At 47.2% G+C, this 27,905-nt stretch overlaps 1 protein-coding gene across 3 annotated transcripts in view; it reads left to right on the top strand.

The window, feature by feature from the left end:
- Positions 1–27,905, top strand: part of HMCES (5-hydroxymethylcytosine binding, ES cell specific) — a 58,871-nt gene that overhangs the window by 20,010 nt on the left and 10,956 nt on the right. For all 3 annotated transcript variants that reach the window (XM_069206231.1, XM_069206232.1, XM_069206230.1), the window contains 2 exons: positions 3–152; positions 18,876–19,036. In XM_069206231.1, the coding sequence (XP_069062332.1) occupies positions 3–152; positions 18,876–19,036 (311 nt within the window). The remainder of the gene's footprint in view (positions 1–2; positions 153–18,875; positions 19,037–27,905) is intronic.

Below are 27,905 nucleotides of genomic sequence, written 5' to 3' on the forward strand. Positions count from 1 at the left end.
AGGCTCCTCTGACCAAAGGGAAGCGATGCGTTGTCCTGGCTGAAGGTTTCTATGAATGGCAGAGGCAGAGTGGAGAAAAACAGCCCTATTACATCTACTTCCCACAGAGCGGCGAGGAACAGGTCAAGGAGGAAGAGATCAAAGAGGAAAAGGTATTATCTTCATGTATAACGTGTACAAAGACTGTATTCTTATGCTTTCAACAAGATGTAAGGATGGGAGGGTGGCACTTTATTTTCAGCATCTCTGTGGCTGACATTTGCAGAGCAATTCATTGTTGGTAGATTCATAGTTTGTGCTCGCTGTTGCTGAAACTATGAAGAAGATACTCCTTAGTTATAAGACATCTCCTAGAGATTTGTTTGGTTCAGACAGCCTTCTAAACACTTATTCCTTGGAGTTGAGGTTCTACCTTGGGTATGGACACCTGTGTGATCTTGATTTGCTTTTAGCTTTTATTATGTACAGGTCTTTCCTGCATAGGGCATCGTGTGTGCATCTCCTTCCATGGAAAACAACCTATCACATTATAGAATCTTCCTTGATGTTCATATAAATGTCAAATGTTTCGGCTCCTGGATGCATGTTCCTGGAGCACATTGTAATTTGTAAAATTATATTTTTTTAAAAGACCTTATAAAGAACATGCCTGTAGGAAGCAATATTATTTGCCTTTTTAAGAACAAAGCAAGATACAAGTGAAACCCTATAAGATACACCTGGATGAAAAAGTTGTTAATCCTCCAAACAAAAAGAAAGAAGAAAAAATTAGAGAATGGTGCGAATAGGTAACACAATTCAGAAGGAGTAATTTGGCACTGCTCGTTGTATCAGATCCAGTGGCTTCACTGGCAATTCATGCTTTGCTTGCTGGAGCAAGGATTCCTAAGCGCAGCTGGGTCTTTTTAGACCAAGTACAGTCAGACGACCCAACCCAACCCCTAGCACCTTTAGACCCCTGCGGGTGAGTAGTCGTACTTAACAAACACTGATTGATTGATTGGTTGGTTTTGAAAGTGACTGTCTTTTTTTTTAAAGAGAGGAGGGACTTTTCTCGGCTGCTTTTTTCAGTCAATATATCTAGACTTTTGATGTGTCCCACCTGCAGTGGATGGAAGTGATCAAAGGATGACTATCCACTTTGTGTTACAGAGTCACTCACCATTGAGGACTGTGGCTCCCACTTCCTGCGGATGCCCAACCACATGTCATCAAGGCATTCCACATCAAGAACTACACTTAGGATCTGTTTGTTGTTGAGGCATCTTGTGACATGAAGGGCTCCTTCATCTGAGCCTGATGTCGAGGCATCATTTGAATGTGATATTAAACAAATAGAGATCAACCTCAACATCTAGACTTGACTATGGATGTCAGTATTTGTTGAATGAAGCAGAACAAGTACAGTGCCACCTGCCGATGGTCTAGTAACCAAGCTCCTGAAGCAAGAGGCTCACATTCCTTCCCTTCAGCAGCCCCAGCCAGTAATACTGCCCTCTCTGCTCGTGTAGTCCATAGCAGTCACTCCACCAAAAGGATGGCTTTGGGCAGAGGCCCAAGAGCTACCGGGAAAAAACATTGCAAGGCCAAGGGTTGCTCCAGAGATGAATCTCCTCCTCGCCGCTGGTATTTTCTTAGGTGCAGGTTGTGGAGATGATTTAGACAAGTGGCGCTGAATTAACTGGAAAGGGTTGTCCTCTGACCCCTAAATGAATGCTTGTTGGAATTTCTCTGGTTCACGATATTGTGACTTTTCATGAGGTCATAAATATATTGGCAAGAATTCTAAACATTGACTCTTCCGTTCCACCAGAACATTTTGTTATTATTGGTATATTTCATATAAAATCTACAGCAGCGCCTCTAATATGAAGCTTTTTGAACCCCAAAAGGGCGGTGATGCTCAGAACAGCTGCAAACAGAGCACAATAAACGAGGGGCGGATTAAACCCACTGCTCACTACGGTGCATTTGGCCCTGGCTTTTCCAAATCAGTAATGCAAATTGTAAAGAAATGGCTCCCTGTTGCAGTTACCCCCCACTTTTTGCCTGATACTGATGCTGACTTGACTGAGAAGTGTGCTGGGACCCTGCTAACCAGGCCCCAGCACCAGTGTACTTTCACCTAAAATGTACCATTGTATCCACAATTGGAACACCCTGGCATTCAGATAAGTCCCTTGTAACTGGTACTTCTAGTACCAAGGGCCCTGATGCCAAGGAAGGTCTCTAAGGGCTGCAGCATGTCTTATGCCACCCTAGAGACCCCTCACTCAGCACAGACACACTGCTTACAAGCCTGTGTGTGCTAGTGAGAACAAAATGAGTAAGTCGACATGGCACTCCCCTCAGGGTGCCATGCCAGCCTCTCACTGCCTATGCAGTATAGGTAAGACACCCCTCTAGCAGGCCTTACAGCCCTAAGGCAGGGTGCACTATACCATAGGTGAGGGTACCAGTGCATGAGCACTGTGCCCCTACAGTGTCTAAACAAAACCTTAGACATTGTAAGTGCAGGGTAGCCATAAGAGTATATGGTCTGGGAGTCTGTCAAACACGAACTCCACAGCACCATAATGGCTACACTGAAAACTGGGAAGTTTGGTATCAAACTTCTCAGCACAATAAATGCACACTGATGCCAGTGTACATTTTATTGTAAAATACACCACAGAGGGCACCTTAGAGGTGCCCCCTGAAACTTAACCAACTATCTGTGTAGGCTGACTGGTTCCAGCAGCCTGCCACACTAGAGACATGTTGCTGGCCCCATGGGGAGAGTGCCTTTGTCACTCTGAGGCCAGTAACAAAGCCTGCACTGGGTGGAGATGCTAACACCTCCCCCAGGCAGGAACTGTGACACCTGGCGGTAAGCCTCAAAGGCTCCCCCCTTTGTCACAGCCCAGCAGGGCACTCCAGCTTAGTGGAGTTGCCCGCCCCCTCCGGCCACGGCCCCCACTGTTGGCGGCAAGGCTGGAGGGAACAAAGAAAGCAACAAGGAGGAGTCACTGGCCAGTCAGGACAGCCCCTAAGGTGTCCTGAGCTGAGGTGACTCTAACTTTTAGAAATCCTCCATCTTGCAGATGGAGGATTCCCCCAATAGGGTTAGGATTGTGACCCCCTCCCCTTGGGAGGAGGCACAAAGAGGGTGTACCCACCCTCAGGGCTAGTAGCCATTGGCTACTAACCCCCCAGACCTAAACACGCCCTTAAATTTAGTATTTAAGGGCTACCCTGAACCCTAGAAAATTAGATTCCTGCAACTACAAGAAGAAGGACTGCCCAGCTGAAAACCCCTGCAGCGGAAGACCAGAAGACGACAACTGCCTTGGCTCCAGAAACTCACCGGCCTGTCTCCTGCCTTCCAAAGATCCTGCTCCAGCGACGCCTTCCAAAGGGACCAGCGACCTCGACATCCTCTGAGGACTGCCCCTGCTTCGAAAAGACAAGAAACTCCCGAGGACAGCGGACCTGCTCCAAGAAAAGCTGCAACTTTGTTTCCAGCAACTTTAAAGAACCCTGCAAGCTCCCCGCAAGAAGCGTGAGACTTGCAACACTGCACCCGGCGACCCCGACTCGGCTGGTGGCGATCCAACACCTCAGGAGGGACCCCAGGACTACTCTGATACTGTGAGTACCAAAACCTGTCCCCCCTGAGCCCCCACAGCGCCGCCTGCAGAGGGAATCCCGAGGCTTCCCCTGACCGCGACTCTTTGAACCTAAAGTCCCGACGCCTGGGAGAGACCCTGCACCCGCAGCCCCCAGGACCTGAAGGACCGGACTTTCACTGGAGAAGTGACCCCCAGGAGTCCCTCTCCCTTGCCCAAGTGGAGGTTTCCCCGAGGAATCCCCCCCTTGCCTGCCTGCAGCGCTGAAGAGATCCCGAGATCTCTCATAGACTAACATTGCGAACCCGACGCTGGTTTCTACACTGCACCCGGCCGCCCCCGCGCCGCTGAGGGTGAAATTTCTGTGTGGACTTGTGTCCCCCCCGGTGCCCTACAAAACCCCCCTGGTCTGCCCTCCGAAGACGCGGGTACTTACCTGCAAGCAGACCGGAACCGGGGCACCCCCTTCTCTCCATTCTAGCCTATGTGTTTTGGGCACCACTTTGAACTCTGCACCTGACCGGCCCTGAGCTGCGGGTGTGGTGACTTTGGGGTTGCTCTGAACCCCCAACGGTGGGCTACCTTGGACCAAGAACTAAGCCCTGTAAGTGTCTTACTTACCTGGTTAACCTAACAAATACTTACCTCCCCTAGGAACTGTGAAAATTGCACTAAGTGTCCACTTTTAAAACAGCTATTTGTGAATAACTTGAAAAGTATACATGCAATTTTGATGATTTGAAGTTCCTAAAGTACTTACTTGCAATACCTTTCGAATGAGATATTACATGTAGAATTTGAACCTGTGGTTCTTAAAATAAACTAAGAAAAGATATTTTTCTATAACAAAACCTATTGGCTGGATTTGTCTCTGAGTGTGTGTACCTCATTTATTGCCTATGTGTATGTACAACAAATGCTTAACACTACTCCTTGGATAAGCCTACTGCTCGACCACACTACCACAAAATAGAGCATTAGTATTATCTATTTTTACCACTATTTTACCTCTAAGGGGAACCCTTGGACTCTGTGCATGCTATTCCTTACTTTGAAATAGCACATACAGAGCCAACTTCCTACATTGGTGGATCAGCGGTGGGGTACAAGACTTTGCATTTGCTGGACTACTCAGCCAATACCTGATCACACGACAAATTCCAAAATTGTCATTAGAAATTGATTTTTGCAATTTGAAAAGTTTTCTAAATTCTTAAAAGACCTGCTAGGGCCTTGTGTTAGATCCTGTTTAGCATTTCTTTTAGAGTTTAAAAGTTTGTAAAAGTTTGAATTAGATTCTAGAACCAGTTGTAGATTCTTAAAAAGTATTCCAACTTTTAGAAGCAAAATGTCTAGCACAGATGTGACTGTGGTGGAACTCGACACCACACCTTACCTCCATCTTAAGATGAGGGAGCTAAGGTCACTCTGTAAAATAAAGAAAATAACAATGGGCCCCAAACCTACCAAAATACAGCTCCAGGAGCTTTTGGCAGAGTTTGAAAAGGCCAACCCCTCTGAGGGTGGCAACTCAGAGGAAGAGGATAGTGACCAGGAGGAAAATTCCCCCCTACCAGTCCTATCTAGGGAGAACAGGGTCCCTCAAACCCTGACTCCAAAAATAATAGTCAGAGATGCTGGTTCCCTCACAGGAGAGACCAACACCTCTGAAATCACTGAGGATAACCCCAGTGAAGAGGACATCCAGTTAGCCAGGATGGCCAAAAGATTGGCTTTGGAAAGACAGATCCTAGCCATAGAGAGGGAAAGACAAGACATGGGCCTAGGACCCATCAATGGTGGCAGCAACATAAATAGGGTCAGAGATTCTCCTGACATGTTGAAAATCCCCAAAGGGATTGTAACTAAATATGAAGATGGTGATGACATCACCAAATGGTTCACAGCTTTTGAGAGGGCTTGTGTAACCAGAAAAGTGAACAGATCTCACTGGGGTGCCCTCCTTTGGGAAATGTTCACAGGAAAGTGTAGGGATAGACTCCTCACACTCTCTGGACAAGATGCAGAATCTTATGACCTCATGAAGGGTACCCTGATTGAGGGCTTTGGATTCTCCACTGAGGAGTATAGAATTAGATTCAGGGGGGCTCAAAAATCCTCGAGCCAGACCTGGGTTGATTTTGTAGACTACTCAGTAAAAACACTAGATGGTTGGTTAACTGGAAATGAAGTGTGTGACTATGTTGGGCTTTATAATTTGTTTATGAAAGAACACATTTTAAGTAACTGCTTCAATGAAAAGTTGCATCAGTATCTGGTAGACCTAGGTCCAATTTCTCCCCAAGAATTGGGAAAGAAGGCAGACCACTGGGTCAAGACTAGGGTAACCAAAACTTCCACTGGGGGTGACCAAAAGAAAGGGGTTACAAAAACTCCCCAGGAGAAAGTGGGTGACACTAGAAACAAAGAAAAAGAGTCCTCTGTAGGCCCCCAAAAACCAGAACAGGTGGGTGGGCCCCAAGACACAACCCAAAACAAAGGTGGGTACCAGGGTAAGAACTGGGATGCCACTAAGGCATGGTGCCACAACTGTAAACAGTCTGGGCACCACACCAAGGACACTTCTTGTCCCAAAAACAAACCCCAGAACAAAATTCCAGGGGTAACCAGTGTAGCCATGGGAGATGACTCCTCAGATGAGGAGGTCTTCATAGCCTTCAACTGGAAACAGGGCCCAACAGGTGAGTTGGAGATTCCAGAGGGAAGTAGACACTTCCACCACCTACTGGTGAATGGAATCCCAACCACTGCCCTGAGAGACACTTGTGCCAGTCACACTATTGTGCATGACAGGCTGGTGCTCTCAAACCAGTACATCCCAGGTGAGACTGCCAGGGTAAGAGTTAGCCTAGACAGGGTCACTAAGAGGCCTGTGGCTTTAGTACCCATAGAAGTGGGTGGCACTCTTAGCTGGAGAAGGGTAGTAGTCAGTACAGACCTCCCCCTTGATTGTCTCCTTGGAAATGACTACCCAGAGGTTAGTCAGAGCCCAAGAGAGGAACTGGTCCAGTGCCAGTCCTCTCCCAAGGATTCTGGAGTGCCGGCCTCTACAGTAAATGCAAGTAGGCCCCAGAAGAAAAAGAAAAGGAAACAGAGTAGGAAAGGTGGACAACCTTTAGCCAAGGTTCCAGCAAGCCAAGGAGATTCTGCTCCAGTAGGGGAGAACTCCAAAAATGGCTCTGATAAAGTCCAACCTGACCCACAAGAAGTCCTGGCTAGTCAGGCAACTGTTAAGCCTGAGTGGGTGGCTCCTCAGCTAACAGAAGAAAGAGTGGAAGAAGGGTGTTTACTACAAGATGTGGTAACCCCCCCCACTCTAATACAGCAGACAGGCACCCTGAACCCAAAGAAGCCTGTAACTTAGCCCCTTCCCTTGTAGGTGAAGAGCTAAAGGTGTGGTTCTGGGCACTGACAGCTGTCAGTAGCCTCTGCTGGGTGTTAGCCTTTATGGCTGCACTATCCTTGGCATGGTGGTCTGACCCCATGCCAAATAGCAAGTTAGGCCCCCTGACCCTGTTGGTCATGGTGGGGTTACTCCAGCTCTGGGTAACCTCTTTGGGTAAGCTAGGGGTGACCCTGGCTAAGATAAGATTAGCAGAGGTGGATACCTCTGACCTCAAAATAGAGAGAATGGGTAAAGACATAAAAAGCACAGACAAGAGGCAGTTCAGACTAGGTCCTATCACTGTGGAAGTGGGTCAGTTCCCCAGAGGGAATGACCTGAACAGGAGGATGTAAGGCAGAGTAGGCCCTGCAACAAACCAGCCATTTCCTCTACTCTTCCTCGCCTGACAGACTAGGAAGACTCTTCCAGCGTTGGCTGAGTCTCCTGGCCTGTGGGCTGGGGGGGGCTTGTGTAAAGAAATGGCTCCCTGTTGCAGTTACCCCCCACTTTTTGCCTGATACTGATGCTGACTTGACTGAGAAGTGTGCTGGGACCCTGCTAACCAGGCCCCAGCACCAGTGTTCCTTCACCTAAAATGTACCATTGTATCCACAATTGGCACACCCTGGCATTCAGATAAGTCCCTTGTAACTGGTACTTCTAGTACCAAGGGCCCTGATGCCAAGGAAGGTCTCTAAGGGCTGCAGCATGTCTTATGCCACCCTAGAGACCCCTCACTCAGCACAGACACACTGCTTACAAGCCTGTGTGTGCTAGTGAGAACAAAATGAGTAAGTCGACATGGCACTCCCCTCAGGGTGCCATGCCAGCCTCTCACTGCCTATGCAGTATAGGTAAGACACCCCTCTAGCAGGCCTTACAGCCCTAAGGCAGGGTGCACTATACCATAGGTGAGGGTACCAGTGCATGAGCATGGTACCCCTACAGTGTCTAAGCAAAACCTTAGACATTGTAAGTGCAGGGTAGCCATAAGAGTATATGGTCTGGGAGTCTGTCAAACACGAACTCCACAGCACCATAATGGCTACACTGAAAACTGGGAAGTTTGGTATCAAACTTCTCAGCACAATAAATGCACACTGATGCCAGTGTACATTTTATTGTAAAATACACCACAGAGGGCACCTTAGAGGTGCCCCCTGAAACTTAACCAACTATCTGTGTAGGCTGACTGGTTCCAGCAGCCTGCCACACTAGAGACATGTTGCTGGCCCCATGGGGAGAGTGCCTTTGTCACTCTGAGGCCAGTAACAAAGCCTGCACTGGGTGGAGATGCTAACACCTCCCCCAGGCAGGAACTGTGACACCTGGCGGTAAGCCTCAAAGGCTCCCCCCTTTGTCACAGCCCAGCAGGGCACTCCAGCTTAGTGGAGTTGCCCGCCCCCTCCGGCCACGGCCCCCACTGTTGGCGGCAAGGCTAGAGGGAACAAAGAAAGCAACAAGGAGGAGTCACTGGCCAGTCAGGACAGCCCCTAAGGTGTCCTGAGCTGAGGTGACTCTAACTTTTAGAAATCCTCCATCTTGCAGATGGAGGATTCCCCCAATAGGGTTAGGATTGTGACCCCCTCCCCTTGGGAGGAGGCACAAAGAGGGTGTACCCACCCTCAGGGCTAGTAGCCATTGGCTACTAACCCCCCAGACCTAAACACGCCCTTAAATTTAGTATTTAAGGGCTACCCTGAACCCTAGAAAATTAGATTCCTGCAACTACAAGAAGAAGGACTGCCCAGCTGAAAACCCCTGCAGCGGAAGACCAGAAGACGACAACTGCCTTGGCTCCAGAAACTCACCGGCCTGTCTCCTGCCTTCCAAAGATCCTGCTCCAGCGACGCCTTCCAAAGGGACCAGCGACCTCGACATCCTCTGAGGACTGCCCCTGCTTCGAAAAGACAAGAAACTCCCGAGGACAGCGGACCTGCTCCAAGAAAAGCTGCAACTTTGTTTCCAGCAACTTTAAAGAACCCTGCAAGCTCCCCGCAAGAAGCGTGAGACTTGCAACACTGCACCCGGCGACCCCGACTCGGCTGGTGGCGATCCAACACCTCAGGAGGGACCCCAGGACTACTCTGATACTGTGAGTACCAAAACCTGTCCCCCCTGAGCCCCCACAGCGCCGCCTGCAGAGGGAATCCCGAGGCTTCCCCTGACCGCGACTCTTTGAACCTAAAGTCCCGACGCCTGGGAGAGACCCTGCACCCGCAGCCCCCAGGACCTGAAGGACCGGACTTTCACTGGAGAAGTGACCCCCAGGAGTCCCTCTCCCTTGCCCAAGTGGAGGTTTCCCCGAGGAATCCCCCCCTTGCCTGCCTGCAGCGCTGAAGAGATCCCGAGATCTCTCATAGACTAACATTGCGAACCCGACGCTGGTTTCTACACTGCACCCGGCCGCCCCCGCGCCGCTGAGGGTGAAATTTCTGTGTGGACTTGTGTCCCCCCCGGTGCCCTACAAAACCCCCCTGGTCTGCCCTCCGAAGACGCGGGTACTTACCTGCAAGCAGACCGGAACCGGGGCACTCCCTTCTCTCCATTCTAGCCTATGTGTTTTGGGCACCACTTTGAACTCTGCACCTGACCGGCCCTGAGCTGCGGGTGTGGTGACTTTGGGGTTGCTCTGAACCCCCAACGGTGGGCTACCTTGGACCAAGAACTAAGCCCTGTAAGTGTCTTACTTACCTGGTTAACCTAACAAATACTTACCTCCCCTAGGAACTGTGAAAATTGCACTAAGTGTCCACTTTTAAAACAGCTATTTGTGAATAACTTGAAAAGTATACATGCAATTTTGATGATTTGAAGTTCCTAAAGTACTTACTTGCAATACCTTTCGAATGAGATATTACATGTAGAATTTGAACCTGTGGTTCTTAAAATAAACTAAGAAAAGATATTTTTCTATAACAAAACCTATTGGCTGGATTTGTCTCTGAGTGTGTGTACCTCATTTATTGCCTATGTGTATGTACAACAAATGCTTAACACTACTCCTTGGATAAGCCTACTGCTCGACCACACTACCACAAAATAGAGCATTAGTATTATCTATTTTTACCACTATTTTACCTCTAAGGGGAACCCTTGGACTCTGTGCATGCTATTCCTTACTTTGAAATAGCACATACAGAGCCAACTTCCTACACAAATGGATAACAGTGTGCAGGCGGAATGGAAAAATCACCTCTGGGGTGATCATGGTGCATAGATTACCTCATGCACACCACCCACCCTACCACCGCATGCACCCCATGTCTTGGAAATAACATTCAAACTGGGAAGACGTGGTAAATGGCACTGGGGTGGGCAGTGCTTAGCTTGCTTATAAAGTAAACAAGTTCCGAGGCCCAGAGTACTTCTTGGGTGACTCGCCGGTGATGCACAGTGCCGAGGCTGCTGATCACCAAGGTCACCTACTCTTGATTGCACCTCGTGCCTCTTTTGCCCACCGCCCTACACTTCTCTTTCTCTCATGCTGGGTCTTTTCATCCCAGCTTTCATTCTTTGTCACTGTTGTCCTGTCATTCTCTCTCTTTCTCCCGTTTCTGCCTTCCTCTTTCTTATTATTGGCCAAAGTCTGATGATACAAAATAGTCCATTAGGGCTGCCTCGGAAAAAAACGTTCTGTGCTTTCTTTTAAATTTCTTTTGCATTTTTTGTCTGGAAAATCCGCAAACTTATGTAGTATGCAGAAAAATGACAATAATACTGAAATAAAGGAGTAGCCCAGCTTCCCAACCCTGGCACTAAAGAGCACTTCTTTTCAAGGCAGCTGTGTACATGTAATGAGGCAAAATGCCATTACCCACAATGCTTGACAAACAGCAAATAAAGGAGGTCGGTGCGTTTCATGTTGCTGTAAACCGTGGGAGTCAGAAGCTAACAGTGAATAACACTTGAACAGACCAATGCACAAAGACGACTGACCAAAAGCCTCTGTACGTGTGTACAGAAACAGATTTTTTTATTATGAATATTTTGAAAAACCTAAAGCTTTATGTAAGCCAGACCAGAATAAAATGGTCTACTGATGCATGCATGCCAAGAGATCTCCTTCAATATTATCCTCTCGATCTCTACTAAACAGTTTTACCTGCTTTTACTTGTGAATTTCGAGGACACCCTTAACACCAGATGTGTTGCACCCACTTCTAGTAGATTAGCCTTTAAAAGTCAGTTACTCATTCATTGTGGTATCAGTAGCTGAGGACCAGCTATTCTCCTACCACTGAAGCCGGGACACTCTTTGGAGTAGCCGTGCACTCTACAAGTCCCTCATTCATTCACTCATTCATTCACTGGTAGACTGTCATTTAGTTGTGCTGGGTTACATTTTCTGCTAACAGTGAAGTGTAATGGTTCATACATGTAATATAGAACATTTATATTATTGAGAATGGATGCTTCTTTGTGGTAAAATGGATAGTTACGCTACAGACAGTTTCCCTTTCAGGTGCTCAGCTGAACAAGTAGGACAAGAAACATGTCTAGGCAAATCCCCACAAGTTATTGAAATACGCAGATGGCAGGTCTGCAAATGCAATCAACATTTAAAACCCAGTTGACATAAATAAAATAAGGGTAAGTGAATGACCCCAAGTTTGCAATAAAACATGTAACGGCTACTGGTGACAGAGCCACTTTGTAGCCGAATGGGTTGTTTGTAACAATAGTATAAGAAGCTCTATCTCAGGATAATTCTTTATCTGCTTTTTTCAGTATTGTTGATGCTGTGTTTGGGCCATCTGTGTCAGAGCGTGCACCGTGTATAAATAGTGCAGTTTAGACTGCACTGTTGTAGCTTCATGAGGGCTGTACTAGGGTGTCAGCCTTTAGTAGTTGAGACGTATAAACCACACAGACTGTTTGTAAGCATTCCACAAGGACCACAATGGCTGTTGCCTGTGGGAAAAAATCTTGCTGCCACCACATTCCATGTTGTAACCCTTCAAAAATGAACAATAGGGTGGAGTAAAGCGGCTGTGACATCAGCTGCTTGAGTACTGCTTAGTGGCCCTCCTTTGTGACACTCCTAGGTATAATAACTTCACGCTATCAGGTAATACAGCACCTGGCCAACCACAATCCGCACACAAGCCCTCAGAAGCATGGATACGAGAGAGATTATAAACCTATCTCACAGAGGAAGTGCAGTAAAGGAAGTAAACAAGAGACTGAGAAATGTGCAAGTGCTAAGAATAGCCCCTCGTAAAATATAAAAGACCAACCGAGCTGAACAAAAAAAGCAGAAGCCAACCATGTACAGATGTCTAGCAGGAACGAAAACCAGACGATACATATAAGCATTGGGCAAACTAGTTTCAGGTAGATCGGAACCCTGGGGGAAAAGGAATGAAAAGGTCACGTCTGAACAATAACAAGCATTTGCAAGGCTATTGGCGTTGTAAATGACAATGTCTTTTACCTATGTGTTTTGGTTTGGAGTGTAGTGGATGTATGCCAACCTTCACAGGCCTGTTGCTGCAGTAGAGAGGACACAGCAAGGCCACCATCTTGGGAGTGTTTTTGCCTCCTAGTGTGTTTACCCAAACTTTTATAGCACCAAACAAGCCACAAGGAGGCACCCTTGTGGCATTTAACTTTGAGAATGAGGAGGTCATAAGAGTTAGAAGCAAAGAAAAGGGGACATCCTCAGATTTATGTGATGTGTGTTAAAAATTTAAAGGAATTATCCCTCTACATTGGCAATACCAGCCTAACTTTTGAAAACATTGAATGTATGCAAAGAGAATATCAGAAAAGGCAGCTTAACTGCAGATGAATTATAACGATTTTGTTAAGAATGGCATTTGCTTTGCAGAGCTATGAAATGGCAGAACCTGTATTACCAAGCGCTATATTAAAAATGAGTTCTTCCCTGACTGCCCCAAAACGCAGAAAAAAAAACTACTGGAGAGGATGTGGCGTAAGGGCCGGAACTGGCAACCTTGGAGCTGGGGAGCACATGAGTCTCAACTCCTGCTCAACATCCTGTGATTCTGGGCAAATCACTTAATCTCCCCTTGCTACCGCAAATGAATGTATAATGTAACTGGTGCTCATGTAAAGCGCTGTAACATTTTTGTACGGAGTTCGTGCTAACTGAACTCTATTTGAAGAGGCCCAATTTACATCCAAAGGATAGACTTTTTTTTTGCTATCAAGCTTGAAGCCGTGAAGTGCTTCGGTCTGGAATCACAACTCCTTTCCTACCATTTTGGAGACAACACCTTTCGCCATCTTCTTGCCTACAGGTAACCCATGTGCTTGGATGGTGACCCTCCGAACGTTATCAGGAGCACATGCTATATCCTAGTGTTAAGCTCTACTCAAGTCAATTGGTTAATGCACCCAGTGCAGAGGTTTTGACAGAACGAGAATGTCACAGATCACAATACTGACATAGCTTTTTCACCTCTTCATCTCTGCAAGGTCGATGCAAATAAATTATAGCGATTTTGTGGAGAATGGCACCTGCTTTGCAGCAGTACGAAATGACAATACCTGTATTATCCTGCGCAATATAAAGCCGAAACGAGTTATTGCTAGGCTGCCCCAACACACAGTAGACAAAGAACCCTAGGGGGGAGGATGTGGCATAAGGGCCAGAGCTGCCGACTTTGGAGCTGGGGAGCCCGGTTTGAGTCTCAGCTCCAGCACAACATCCTGTGATTCTGGGCAAATCACTTAATCTTCCCTTGCTACCAAAAATGAATGTGTTCTTGTGTAGTGTAACCTGTGCTCATGTAAAGTGCTGTAATACCTTTGTATCAAGTTTGTGCTGTATAAAACTGCAAAATAAATAAGTCGCTCCAGTATCTTCGTGTCAAATTTGTGCACATAAAACTGCAAAAAAAAAAAACACAGACATCCCAAAGAAACAGCAAGATGACCAAATTCCAAGGAAGACGGAGAAACATACCGCCATGAGCGGAGCAGTGAGACAATAGAAAAAATAGTGCTCCACACTTAAAGTACCTTACTGATCGTGCAATAATCCATGTCGGAGGGTGAGTCACCAAGGCTGTAACAAAACAACCTCAAGGCGGGACAAACGTAAAGCATTTACCAAAAACATCAGGGGATTTTTAAAAGGCAGGCCCAGGAATGAATTAAAGTGATGGGCGTGAGATGGGCATGGTTAAATCCCTGAAAATAGATTACAACATGTTGAGAAGACCAGCACTTGCACGCTGCTTTGCGCAACCTAAAAAGGAGCCCTGGAAACCTACACTTGATTCCAATGCCTCATTTATTAGACCAAAGCTAAGTAAAGTTGCAACACACTCATAATCTAAGAGGAAACACACACAGACCTTCTGTGATCTTTGAAACAGGAAAGTGCGTTTCCTGTATTCACGACAGAATTCACCTACGTACATCAGCTCTGTACTGGTACCAAATGTGCTGGACTGGGTCCTCGTGCTATCCAATGAAAATCTCTCTTCGCAGTCATTTGATTTTAATCACAACATAGCAAACAGAATTTTATGCTTGGAATTGAGCGCTTCCTGTAATTTCAAACCGGCTCTACAGACACTCACTAATGTAAGGTTTTGGGAGTGTTTTTTTGCCATTTTATATAGAGCAAACGTGGCCCAAAGTCATTACAGACTTCAAACGTGCACCAGTTACCTTACACAAGATCTGATTATTAGTTTTTTTTTGTTTCTTAGGCACAGGAAGATAAAGTGATTTTCTCAGAATCGTAGGATGTTGAGCCGACACCAAGACTTGAACCAGGTTCCTCAGTACCAAAGTCTGAACCTCTGTCAGAACCACTAAATCCCCTCCTCATGGTTTCTGTATTTTAAAGATTGTATTCAGCAGAGATGACATTAATCAAAAGAGCTTGTATTTCATAAACACCTGCATATTTTTCTAGTCTTCTGATAGCCTGGCGGAGTTAGCAAACCACTGTTCTTAGCAGTCCAGTAGGTTCGATAGTTTAAAAGGAGCGCTCTGCCATCTTGTAATGATAAAGAATAGGAAAGGTTTTAAAATAAGACGCCCACCATGGCAGTGCCCACACTAGATGCTGAGCATTGCAAGTAGCAGCGAGCGGCTCAATAGCAGTGTGATAGGAGCTGCCTAGCCCTCCCAAAATGAAACAAGCATTTGCAATGCAGCGGGTCTCGCATTTGTCCTAGTTACAGCTATTACCAGTTGTAAACTCCCAACCAGATTTTTCTTGCCACGTTAAAAGAAAAAAACAGCACGATCGCGCTGCTACAGTTCACTCGTAATGAAACCTATAGGTAAAAGTGCAATTATGTACATAACCGGCAAAAGTGCAATTAACTGTGTAATAGGGTCAATATTATGCAAAGCGCTCGACTTCTTCCAAGCGAGATCGCGCTGCGAAAATAGAGAAAAAGTAGTCCACAAATCTGACGGGAAACAGCGAGCCTCGCATGTTTTCTGTACTTGGTCGCTACGCTCGAGGTGGGCTACCCACTGGAAAAGACATGACGTATGCATGCCTTCCACTAATCAAAGCAAGCAGATTCTAACCGGCAAGCCCACGAACCAATGAAAGACAGTGACAGGGCTCCGAGCCCTCTTCTAATTCCTAAAGCGTCTCGTTAGCGATACGCATGCGCAAGCGCCTGCGACGCAGACTCGACCCTAAAAAAATCATATCAATGACCATGATTGTCACTGAAGAGGACTACTTTGATGCTAGGTGTGCACAAGCTTAATGCTGTCACTCACAAAATAGTGAGTGTAGGAAGTTGGCTCTGTATGTGCTATTTCAAAGTAAGGAATAGCATGCACAGAGTCCAAGGGTTCCCCTTAGAGGTAAAATAGTGGTAAAAAGAGATAATACTAATGCTCTATTTTGTGGTAGTGTGGTCGAGCAGTAGGCTTATCCAAGGAGTAGTGTTAAGCATTTGTTGTACATACACATAGACAATAAATGAGGTACACACACTCAGAGACAAATCCAGCCAATAGGTTTTGTATAGAAAAATATCTTTTCTTAGTTTATTTTAAGAACCACAGGTTCAAATTTAACATGTAATATCTTGTTTGAAAGGTATTGCAGGTAAGTACATTAGGAACTTTGAATCATTTCAATTGCATGTATACTTTTCAAGTTATTCACAAATAGCTATTTTAAAAGTGGACACAGTGCAATTTTCACAGTTCCTGGGGGAGGTAAGTTTTTGTTAGTTTTACCAGGTAAGTAAGACACTTACAGGGTTCAGTTCTTGGTCCAAGGTAGCCCACCGTTGGGGGTTCCGAGCAACCCCAAAGTTACCACACCAGCAGCTCAGGGCCGGTCAGGTGCAGAGTTCAAAGTGGTGCCCAAAACGCATAGGCTTCAATGGAGAGAAGGGGGTGCCCCGGTTCCAGTCTGCCAGCAGGTAAGTACCCGCGTCTTCGGAGGGCAGACCAGGGGGGTTTTGTAGGGCACCGGGGGGGACACAAGCCCACACAGAAATTTCACCCTCAGCGGCACGGGGGCGGCCGGGTGCAGTGTTAGAACAAGCGTCGGGTTCGCAATGGAAGTCAATGAGAGATCAAGGGATCTCTTCAGCGCTGCAGGCAGGCAAGGGGGGGCTTCCTCGGGGAAACCTCCACTTGGGCAAGGGAGAGGGACTCCTGGGGGTCACTTCTGCAGTGAAAGTCCGGTCCTTCAGGTCCTGGGGGCTGCGGGTGCAGGGTCTTTTCCAGGCGTCGGGACTTAGGTTTCAGAGAGTCGCGGTCAGGGGAAGCCTCGGGATTCCCTCTGCAGGCGGCGCTGTGGGGGCTCAGGGGGGACAGGTTTTGGTACTCACAGTCGTAGAGTAGTCCGGGGGTCCTCCCTGAGGTGTTGGTTCTCCACCAGCCGAGTCGGGGTCGCCGGGTGCAGTGTTGCAAGTCTCACGCTTCTTGCGGGGAGATTGCAGGGGTCTTTAAAGCTGCTCCTTTGGATAAAGTTGCAGTCTTTTTGGAGCAGGTCCGCTGTCCTCGGGAGTTTCTTGTCGTCGTCGAAGCAGGGCAGTCCTCAGAGGATTCAGAGGTCGCTGGTCCCTTTGGAAGGCGTCGCTGGAGCAGAGTTCTTTGGAAGGCAGGAGACAGGCCGGTGAGTTTCTGGAGCCAAGGCAGTTGTTGTCTTCTGGTCTTCCTCTGCAGGGGTTTTCAGCTAGGCCGTCCTTCTTCTTGTAGTTGCAGGAATCTAATTTTCTAGGGTTCAGGGTAGCCCTTAAATACTAAATTTAAGGGCGTGTTTAGGTCTGGGGGGTTAGTAGCCAATGGCTACTAGCCCTGAGGGTGGGTACACCCTCTTTGTGCCTCCCCCCAAGGGGAGGGGGTCACAATCCTAACCCTATTGGGGGAATCCTCCATCTGCAAGATGGAGGATTTCTAAAAGTTAGTCACCTCAGCTCAGGACACCTTAGGGGCTGTCCTGACTGGCCAGTGACTCCTCCTTGTTATTCTCATTATTTTCTCCGGCCTTGCCGCCAAAAGTGGGGGCCGGGGCCGGAGGGGGCGGGCAACTCCACTAGCTGGAGTGTCCTGCGGTGCTGTGACAAAGGGGTGAGCCTTTGAGGCTCACCGCCAGGTGTTACAGCTCCTGCCTGGGGGAGGTGTTAGCATCTCCACCCAGTGCAGGCTTTGTTACTGGCCTCAGAGTGACAAAGGCACTCTCCCCATGGGGCCAGCAACATGTCTCTAGTGTGGCAGGCTGCTGGAACCAGTCAGCCTACACAGACAGTCGGTTAAGTTTCAGGGGGCACCTCTAAGGTGCCCTCTGGGGTGTATTTTGCAATAAAATGTACACTGGCATCAGTGTGCATTTATTGTGCTGAGAAGTTTGATACCAAACTTCCCAGTTTTCAGTGTAGCCATTATGGTGCTGTGGAGTTCGTGTTTGACAAACTCCCAGACCATATACTCTTATGGCTACCCTGCACTTACAATGTCTAAGGTTTTGTTTAGACACTGTAGGGGTACCATGCTCATGCACTGGTACCCTCACCTATGGTATAGTGCACCCTGCCTTAGGGCTGTAAGGCCTGCTAGAGGGGTGACTGACCTATACTTGCATAGGCAGTGAGAGGCTGGCATGGCACCCTGAGGGGAGTGCCATGTCGACTTACTCGTTTTGTTCTCACTAGCACACACAAGCTGGCAAGCAGGGTGTCTGTGCTGAGTGAGAGGTCTCCAGGGTGGCATAAGACATGCTGCAGCCCTTAGAGACCTTCCTTGGCATCAGGGCCCTTGGTACTAGAAGTACCAGTTACAAGGGACTTATCTGGATGCCAGGGTCTGCCAATTGTGGATACAAAAGTACAGGTTAGGGAAAGAACACTGGTGCTGGGGCCTGGTTAGCAGGCCTCAGCACACTTTCAATTGTAAACATAGCATCAGCAAAGGCAAAAAGTCAGGGGGCAACCATGCCAAGGAGGCATTTCCTTACAGTGAGTCAATGGCCGAAGTGGGCTGTACCCTTGCTCCATCTTGTATGCTATAGTGGGTGAAAGGAAAGCATAGATGACAGTCTAACTGAACAATAAGTGAATACTACTAGCCAAGAGCCCCCATATGTAATTATACTAAACTTTATTTTTTTAATACTAACAATTGCCTGGCGAGAAAGTTAAAGCTGTCTCATAGGTCAAACTTAAAAATGATCGCTGGTGCCCACAGCCTGCAATTATCTGTACAAAATAGGAACTGGTGGTGGGGAGTGTCAGGCTTACGCACACAGTGGCAAGAATTCCGAAGCAGTCAGGAACGTGGGGAAGCAGTATTATTCTTTTTATTAACTGATTTCCTTTTTCAGACTTTTAACTGATAAATGTGTTTGTGGTGCATGTTCTGTTACTACCAATAGCTGTTTTGTATTTTGTTTGCAGGTGGATGGGGAAGATGAAGCCACAGAATGGGAAGGATGGCGATTGCTCACCATAGCAGGGATTTTTGATTGTTGGGAGCCCCCAAATGGAGATGAACCCCTATATTCCTACAGTATCATCACAGTGGAAGCTTCTGAAGGTGTAAACTTCATCCATAACAGGCAAGGATTAAAGGGCTGGCTCATATCGGTGTATGTTAGTAAAGCTACATCTGCCCATTCACTTACCTGCATTCTTGTCCTAGCTCGCATCACACCCCACACCCCCCTCCCCTCTGCTAGGCAATGCTTGGATTGTCGGAAGAGCCCACCATCACACTAGTTTGATTTGAAACCATGCTTTAGTACCCCTGAAAATCACACCGTATGCTTAATTTACCCACTAATTCAGTTTGCAATTTTAGTGAAATCCCTGAAGTTGGTAACTCAGAAGAAAAGCGAAATAGAAAATCTTCAGAGCTGTGCTCTGTGACAGCATTTACGCCTTGCATTCAGGCCCACTGGAATTATGCGGCTGGGGAGGACCGGATTATGCGGCAAGATTTCCTGAATTTTGCAACAAGAAAAGGCAAATTATGTGGCGCAATACAGCACATTTAGTGTTAAGTAGTATCTCATTATTTGGGCATTTTTACACGTTAACACTATTTGGGCCAATGTTTCACCTCGTTAGTACCACTTTGACACCGAAATACAGAAATACGGACAGAAAGGCAACCTTTGTCAAGTGGCTTCCACTGCGGGGCAAAACGTCGCTGCATTATTAGTAATTTTTGATTATGAGTGGGTGGAATTTTTAATTCTGCCGGTGGAATTAGAGGAATTTAGTAATTCCGTGTTATGCTTGTAACTCGGAATTCCTAATAAATTCTGCTACTCTACTGGCGGAATTAATCAGCGTAGAGCTTCACTATCCATCATCCCTAAACTTCATCACATTTCATCTCCCCAACCATGTCGTGCGTTTGTTTGGAGGCTTCAGTGTCGAGTATTAATTAAACTAATGAAGCAGCGTGGCTCAAGCCGGTCGTTTGCTGGTGGAACTGCAGACCCGCGGTACCTGCGCGCCCAGAGGGCCTCTTCTGGGAGCCTGCAGCCGCTCAATGCGAGCACAACGCGGCCAGGGCTGTGATGGAGAGGGGGGCAGAAAGATTCCCTCTTCATAGAGTTTATAGCTTCGGCATGTTAATCACTGCTGAGTCTTGGAGCAGCTGCTGAGAACGACGTGCGCGGTCACCCGCCCGTGCCCCCCACAACCCTGCTTAGCCTGGCAGGGGGTCACCGGAGCCTCGTTCATGAGCAAACATCCTTGCTACAGGCCTGGCGAACATCTGTTTAACTTCTGTGGCGAGCAGAGAGAAATGTATTTCTGCAGTTCGTTGTTGTCTTCAGTCTGCACAGGCGCTATTTAATGTAGCTTTCAGTAGTGAAATGTTGAACGGTTCGGTCTGCTCCGTGGAATGCTTTCAGGTATTTGGGAACACAATGATTGCCGAAGTCTCTGTTTTGCAGATACCTGTGAAAATCATCTTTCATTAAAGGTATTTATCTTTCAGATACTGAAAGTATCATTTTTGTTTCCCGCTAAGATTTTGCTACGGAGAGCTACTTTTCTCATTCGGATACATTTTTAAACATTCCCATTATTGGGCAGTGTGTTACCAATAACACTTGGCACGGATTTGGCAGAAGTTGCGGAAAATTGACAGTTGATTGAAACGCAGACCTAAAAGTATGAGTTCCAGGATTGTGCTAAAAATGATCACTCTGGCCATTGTATACATTGCGAGATGTACAAAAAAGCCAAGTTTTTTAGTGAAACGTACAATAAACATTTAGCGATTAATTATGGATGGGAATTTATTTAAATTCAAAATCTGTTGGATTTGCTGAGTTGTGGTTTTTAGAAAAAACAGAACAACACTGGACTATTTTGTTAATGTGCTCCATGAATGTTACAGCTTCGTTCCTTTCAATAAAAGCATCATATGTCGCGCACCGTATTAATTATACAACACATAAAGGCATGTGCCTGCTTTTATGGTCCTATATTCTTTTATTATCCAATAACTTAAGTAGTTAGAGAAAAGCAGTTTGTCCAGCAGACTCTCCAGCGCACACACTTTACTCGAGATTGTTTTTATTAATCTTCACTTGAAAGCCTTGTGCTTTAGATAAGTTTCCGTTGTGGATTGTTGTCAGCTGCACACGTTACACCTATATGTCCCTATATCCCATGATCACAGAATGCTCCGTCAGTTGCAGTCTGGTACGAAAGTTGTAACATAGGAACCTTGAACCGCACAGCTATAGCTCCTGGGGTGGGAACTGAATGCTGTACTCCACTGTACGGCACTCAGTCTGTTTCCTTTCTTGCATGTTGCAAGCAGGCAGGACGTCTCCTTCCTCTTCTTTCAGCGATGGCCACCAGGAAACCCTTCTTTTTCAAGCATGACCAAGGGAGACAGCGCTGGGTGAGCCATGCAGAAGTCCAGAAGGGAGAGGGGCAAAGGAAGTCTAGGGCCAGGTTTAATTAGAGGTAGGCGGAACTCCTCGGAATCTCAGTTTTTATTCCACTCCGTGGAATTACATGGAGTAAAACTCCACCATTTCCACCCACCTTTTACTTTTGATCCATTTAGCTAGAAACCAAATTTGTGTTGACATCTGCAGATTACGAAGCAGATGAAGGAGTTTGCGACAAATGTGATAAATCCATAATTGTGAAGAAATGGCAGCCTCCTCAAAATCACATATTTCTAGTGTGCCAGCTTACGTTTCAACTTTAGGGAAACACTTCTGCTACAGGCTCATGTTTGATACGTGTAAGCAGTTTTTACCCTTCTTCCTGGGGCTTACTGCTCCCACTTGCAGTAAACTGAAGACCTTTCTTTTCTCTTCTGTCTCTGCGCACTTAGTCGAGTGGGAAGTTATTTTTATTTGACATTGGCTGATACTGTTAGCACCGCTGAAGACTTTATTGAAGTCCTGTCAAACCTGTGGGTTAATGATCTCCATCTGCAGTGCATTTACTGCATGTATCCAAAGTATGTTTCAGCAGTATTCAAATTCTTTTTCTCTCAAAACCTAGAGAGGCCATGAGAGGGTAGCTTTTGTCCTCCAGGAAGTTCGGTCTTCAGTAGTACAGCGTCACACTCAACTTCTGAGAGGCAGCAGAAATAAACAAACCTGGCATTGTAGCCTTTGGTGGATACAATAAAGAACAATACTGATCTATGGTGAGAATGTTCTTCCCTAGTGACAGAGTATCTACAGTTTAGAGTATACGTTAGTGAAAATCACCTGTGGCATCAAACCCACATTTTTCGACCTCTATTTTGAGACTCAATCTCACAGCATCAGCAAGAGAATCGGCGGTGACCAAGTCATCTTCAAGTCTACCTTGTTGACAGTCACGTAACCATCACGTCCTTGTGGACAATCCTAACAACTCCATCAGTGACAACTTTGTTAATGGAGGATTAAAAGCTGAACCGCTGATGACGGCAACCACCCCACTTGTATCTCCCTTATAACAGAGAATCAGCCCTCATCTATGATGTACTCGTTGAATAGCGCCAAAATAAACCTCAACAAAAGTTACTTCTTTTGTAATTACTTCACACTCTTCGGATTGTAGAGGGAGCTATGTTTGAGGAGGTGAACGAAACCCTGGGTGGACAAAAGGAGGGCATTCTGCAAATGGAGGAAGGGGAAGCTTATATGTTTGAGGCCCCTACTGTCTTAGAGGGTTGTCATGCTGATGGCCACCAGTATGAAGAAGAAGCATAATTCCAGCGTTGTCTGCCTTACCATCAGCCATACTAGCACGTGCAGATGGTGGCTAGTCTGAAGACACCTTATAGTTCAGGTTTCAGGATTACCTGCAGGGAATGATAACATTTTTATGAACTGTGACTCATTCCCAAGCCTGAAACGACAGAGTACTGATTTTGATGGACCCTCAACCTGTCCCCACACCATGTGTTTCACCACCTACAATACCGGACTCAACCAGAGCTGTTCTTTTAAATGCGCACTGTGCTAAGAGAAATTGTCAGACTTGGCGCGTTTGTGGGGCAAAACAGGATGCCTGCAATGCAAGCAGAGCCAACGTGCCCAGCTCACTGTAGTACATCACCATGGCAACAACATCAGACCAGTGTTTTCAGTTTGTTGCCTGTTGACTTGTTATGACAAAACTGTGCGCCACTAATTGAAACAGGAGTCCACATTCATCACCATTTCAGCCTCCCTCTACTGTTCAAACGTACACCGTGTAATAATCTCAGCAAAATTAGGGTCCCAGTAGATTGAACTCTCGTTCGTGGCTGACCAGTGATGAGCAACAATCAGTGTAATCTTTTCAATCTTCCGCTCCCAAATTTCACCTACTCTTTCCCACTGACTTCTAAGTTCTGGTCCTTGTTACTTCTTTATAGGCCCCCTCAACCATTCATTACAAAATAGGCCCGAATGATAAGCTTTGTGTGCTTCTGCCAATACGCCCTACAGCATTAGCTTAAGTAACGGCACACATGAGTAGTGTATCAATAGACTCGAGGCCAGGGGCGATGTTTGGACCCCGATACTAAGTGGGGCACTAACATGCAAACCGACCACTAATAAACTGTCGACATAGGCCTCCATTTTTACTATTTTGAAAAAACATTTAAACCCTTTACTGATTACATCATAGTTAGGCGCAGCTTCTTTCACCAGTGCCATTTATCCACTGGATTATTGACACAACGTTTTTCTACCGACAGCGAAGACACAAAGTACACAAGGTGCCAGCAGCCTGTGCAGAAACACCTTTCAATGTAATTATTTCAGCTCTAGACATGCCCTACAGATCAGTGTATTATGTGTAGGGTTTCCTTCTTTCAGTTTTTATCTGTCTTGAATACCAGGGTGTTTTTTCAGTGTATCCCAATGTTTTCAAAGCTTTGAAAATACCAGTGGTTCTGGATACACATTATGTGCTATGCAATGCTTTCCGCTAGGTGTAGAGTACTTTTGTTTTCATTTCCTTCCATCTTTCAGTCTTGGTGCCAGCTCCTTCATTCTTTCCTGCTCCTCACTCACTTTCTTAGTGTTGTCATCTGCATTGTGTCCCAGACATCAGACTCCCCATCCCAGGAGGCCACTCGGGCCCATGCTAAGGATTCGCAAGGCTTGGGGATATGCTTGTCTCTTGTTAAATTTGAGTACAGCGGACCGAAGCTTAATGGTGGGTAAGTGGTATTTAATACACCAATCAGTTGCGCTCACTTCAGTCGGCTAAGTGAATATTTTCTCACTAGGACTGATGTCAGCTGAAGATACTTTAATGGGTAGCACTTCCCTCTTAACTGTGTGGATATCCTAGAGTCCCTTGCAGCTGGAAAACATGAGCAAAGTCACAGAAATAGACTGGTCTCGACCTGCACTCTACTAGGGACATGTGCCCCAACCCTACTTGTTCTGACAAGTTAAATAATACAGCAGTAGGAAAAAGACCAGCCAGGAGTGCTGTCAAACTGCACTGTGGTATCACACACTCTATATCAAGGTGCACTGACTCGGGGTACATCCAGGTGCACTGACTCGGGGTACATCCAGGTGCACGGCTCGGGGTACATCCAGGTGCACGGCTCGGGGTACATCCAGGTGCACGGCTCGGGGTACATCCAGGTGCACGGCTCGGGGTACATCCAGGTGCACGGCTCGGGGTACATCCAGGTGCACCGGCTCTGGGTACATCCACGCGCACCGGCTCTGGGTACATCCACGCGCACCGGCTCTGGGTACATCCAGGCGCACTGACTCTAGGTTCATCCAGGTGCAGTGACACAGGTACATCCAGGCGCACCAGCTCTGAGTACATCCAGGCGCACCAGCTCTGAGTACATCCAGGAGCACCGACTCTGGGTACATCCAGGCGCACCGACTCTGGGTACATCCAGGAGCACCGACTCTGGGTACATCCAGGCGCACCGACTCTGGGTACATCCAGGCGCACCGACTGGCTCGGGGTACATCCAGGCGCACCGACTGGCTCGGGGTACATCCAGGCGCACCGACTGGCTCGGGGTACATCCAGGCGCACCGACTGGCTCGGGGTACATCCAGGCGCACCGACTGGCTCGGGGTACATCCAGGCGCACCGACTGGCTCGGGGTACATCCAGGTGCACGACTCGGGGTACATCCAGGTGCACGACTCGGGGTACATCCAGGCTCACGACTCGGGGTACATCCAGGCGCACCGATTCTGGGTACATCCAGGCGCACCGACTCCGGGGTACATCCAGGCGCACCGACTCCGGGGTACATCCAGGCGCACCGACTCCGGGGTACATCCAGGCGCACCGACTCCGGGGTACATCCAGGCGCACCGACTCCGGGGTACATCCAGGCGCACCGACTCCGGGGTACATCCAGGCGCACCGACTCCGGGTACATAAAGGCGCACCGACTCTGGGTACATCAAGGCGCACCGACTCTGGGTACATCAAGGCGCACTGACTCGGGGTACATCAAGGCGCACTGACTCTGGGTACATCAAGGCGCACTGACTCTGGGTACATCATACATCAAGGCGCACTGACTCGGGGTACATCCAGGTGCACTGACTCCGGGCTACATCAAGGGTCACTGACTCAGGGTACATCATACATCAAGGCGCACTGACTCGGGGTACATCCAGGTGCACCGACTCCGGGGTACATCCAGGTGCACCGATTCCGGGGTACATCCAGGCGCACCGACTCTGGGTACATAAAGGCGCACTGACTCTGGGTACATAAAGGCGCACTGACTCGGGGTACATCAAGGTGCAATGACTCGGGGTACATCAAGGTGCAATGACTCGGGGTACATCAAGGTGCACTGACTCGGGGTACATCAAGGTGCACTGACTCAGGGTACATCAAGGGTCACTGACTCGGGGTACATCATACATCAAGGCGCACTGACTCGGGGTACATCATACATCAAGGCGCACTGACTCGGGGTACATCCAGGTGCACTGACTCCGGGGTACATCATACATCCAGGCGCACTGACTCGGGGTACATCCAGGTGCACTGACTCCGGGGTACATCCAGGTGCACTGACTCCGGGGTACATCCAGGTGCACTGACTCGGGGCGGCACGGAGGGCCCAGCTCCAGGCAGAGCAGGGAGTGGGATGCACTTAGTCTAATCGTGGCTTCAGCATCGCCATGAATGAAGATCATGCTAATTCACAGGCTCTCCTCTGCAGATATGATCGTTCCGAATTGCAGGAGGAGGAGGATTTGTTTCAGCATCTTTCTGAAACAACATAAGGCAACACAGGAGGAGGTCTGGGGCTGTAAGACTATTTCAAGTGGTGATCCGTCTTATTGGCCTCTTGGCTTATGAATTCCTGGACACAACGACACAGAACCAGCTTAACCTACGGGAGCTTTACGGTGGCATCATCCTTGTTCCAATCATTCTCAGACATCTCCAGCAGCAAACCAGAAACCAGCAAATCTGGCACAATAAAGCTATCAACTAGAGACAGCTGCAGTGGCAACAGCCTAAGCAACAGGTTAATTCTCCATGCAGTGCCATGATTCACATCTTTCATTCACAAAGCACATCATCAGATTTGGAAATGTGTTTTTTTTTTTTTTTGCCTGTTTGGCGAAATCAGCTCTGGGAGGACTGGATATTTGCTTCACATAGAGTACAGACTTAAGTGGTGGAGCACCCATAATTGTGTGGGGCAGATTTTTAGTAGGCCATTGACTGCAGGTGACCATAATGACAGATGTGTGCCTTATCAATATCATAGCGTCTGCCTTGGCCGTCCCACAAAACTACAGTTCTCCTGTTTCATTCTTTCTTGGATTTACTTGCAAATAGTTGTTCCCCCTTATGCCTGATGATACGTACGTTTGATAACTTTGACACTAGTGCTTGGGAGCTTGAAGAAGGCTTCGAGATGGCGCGTAGGACTGTTTGCCTTGTTGGCTGCAGAATGGACTGATGTACAAAGAGGTATCAGCGTTATAGCTACTTTAATCTCGGTTCATCGTGGATTAGCAGCTTGTCAATGGAACATGATTTAGAGCATGTGAAACTATAGAAGAAACCCACGCCAGAAAACTAGTTACAGGTAACTATTCCCTTTTACAAGGCAGGCCCGCATTGTGCCTCACACTCACCTGGACTCCTCCCTTCAACTCATATTCAATGTTTTTTGTTGTTGTTGTTTTTTTATTTTTTTTTAGATGCATGCTCTTTTTTAAGCAAATATTATTTGCTGCATGAACAGTACGTCAGTGACCTTCATGTTCAGCACTTGTGATTCTACTTGAACAGGTCTCGTGTACTCAAACCTTCGAAGCATGTGAGGGGGGCACAGGCAGTCTTTAGGGAAACTGTGTCTTTAACAAACGTTGTTACCACCACAGTAATGGGCCATTCCCTGGGCTCTGCAGGGGTAGTAATTACTCTCAAGCTGTGGCACTCTTGGAGAAAGCTGATTCCCTTTCCTCCTGTGAAAACCCTTCACACATGTAATAAACATTCTTGTTAGATTTGGTTGCCTGTGCCAACTCGCAGGCATGACAACCCCTCCCCCCCCCCCCATAAAAATCTGTGACCTTCTTGTTCCATCACCTGGTGTGTTCACTTTCTAGTACTGCATTTCATGGTTATGGTTTATGAATCTGTTGTGAACCCTGTGTTAAGACAGGAAACCCCCCTCATTTTCAGGCACAGGCTTTTCCAGGTGCTCTACTGTTGTGCATTGGCAGGAGCCATGCATGCTGGATACGTTTTATCACAGGTAAACAGCTGTCTCTGTTAGGCTCAGCTAAGTAATACAGTCACCCACATCTTGTCTCACTGTCATTTCTGATGATGCTTCATGGCACATAAGTGAGCCAAATGGCAATGTAGTGTAAGACACGTTTAGACGGTTGACAGGACAAAACCGGGGAAGTATCAATGAAATGTAAAATTGATCCACTACTCGCTACAGAACAAATAAGCAGTGACACTTCCAACAAAGAC

This window comes from Pleurodeles waltl, chromosome 9, assembly GCF_031143425.1.
Source record: "Pleurodeles waltl isolate 20211129_DDA chromosome 9, aPleWal1.hap1.20221129, whole genome shotgun sequence".
Classification (NCBI taxonomy): Eukaryota; Metazoa; Chordata; class Amphibia; order Caudata; family Salamandridae; genus Pleurodeles; species Pleurodeles waltl.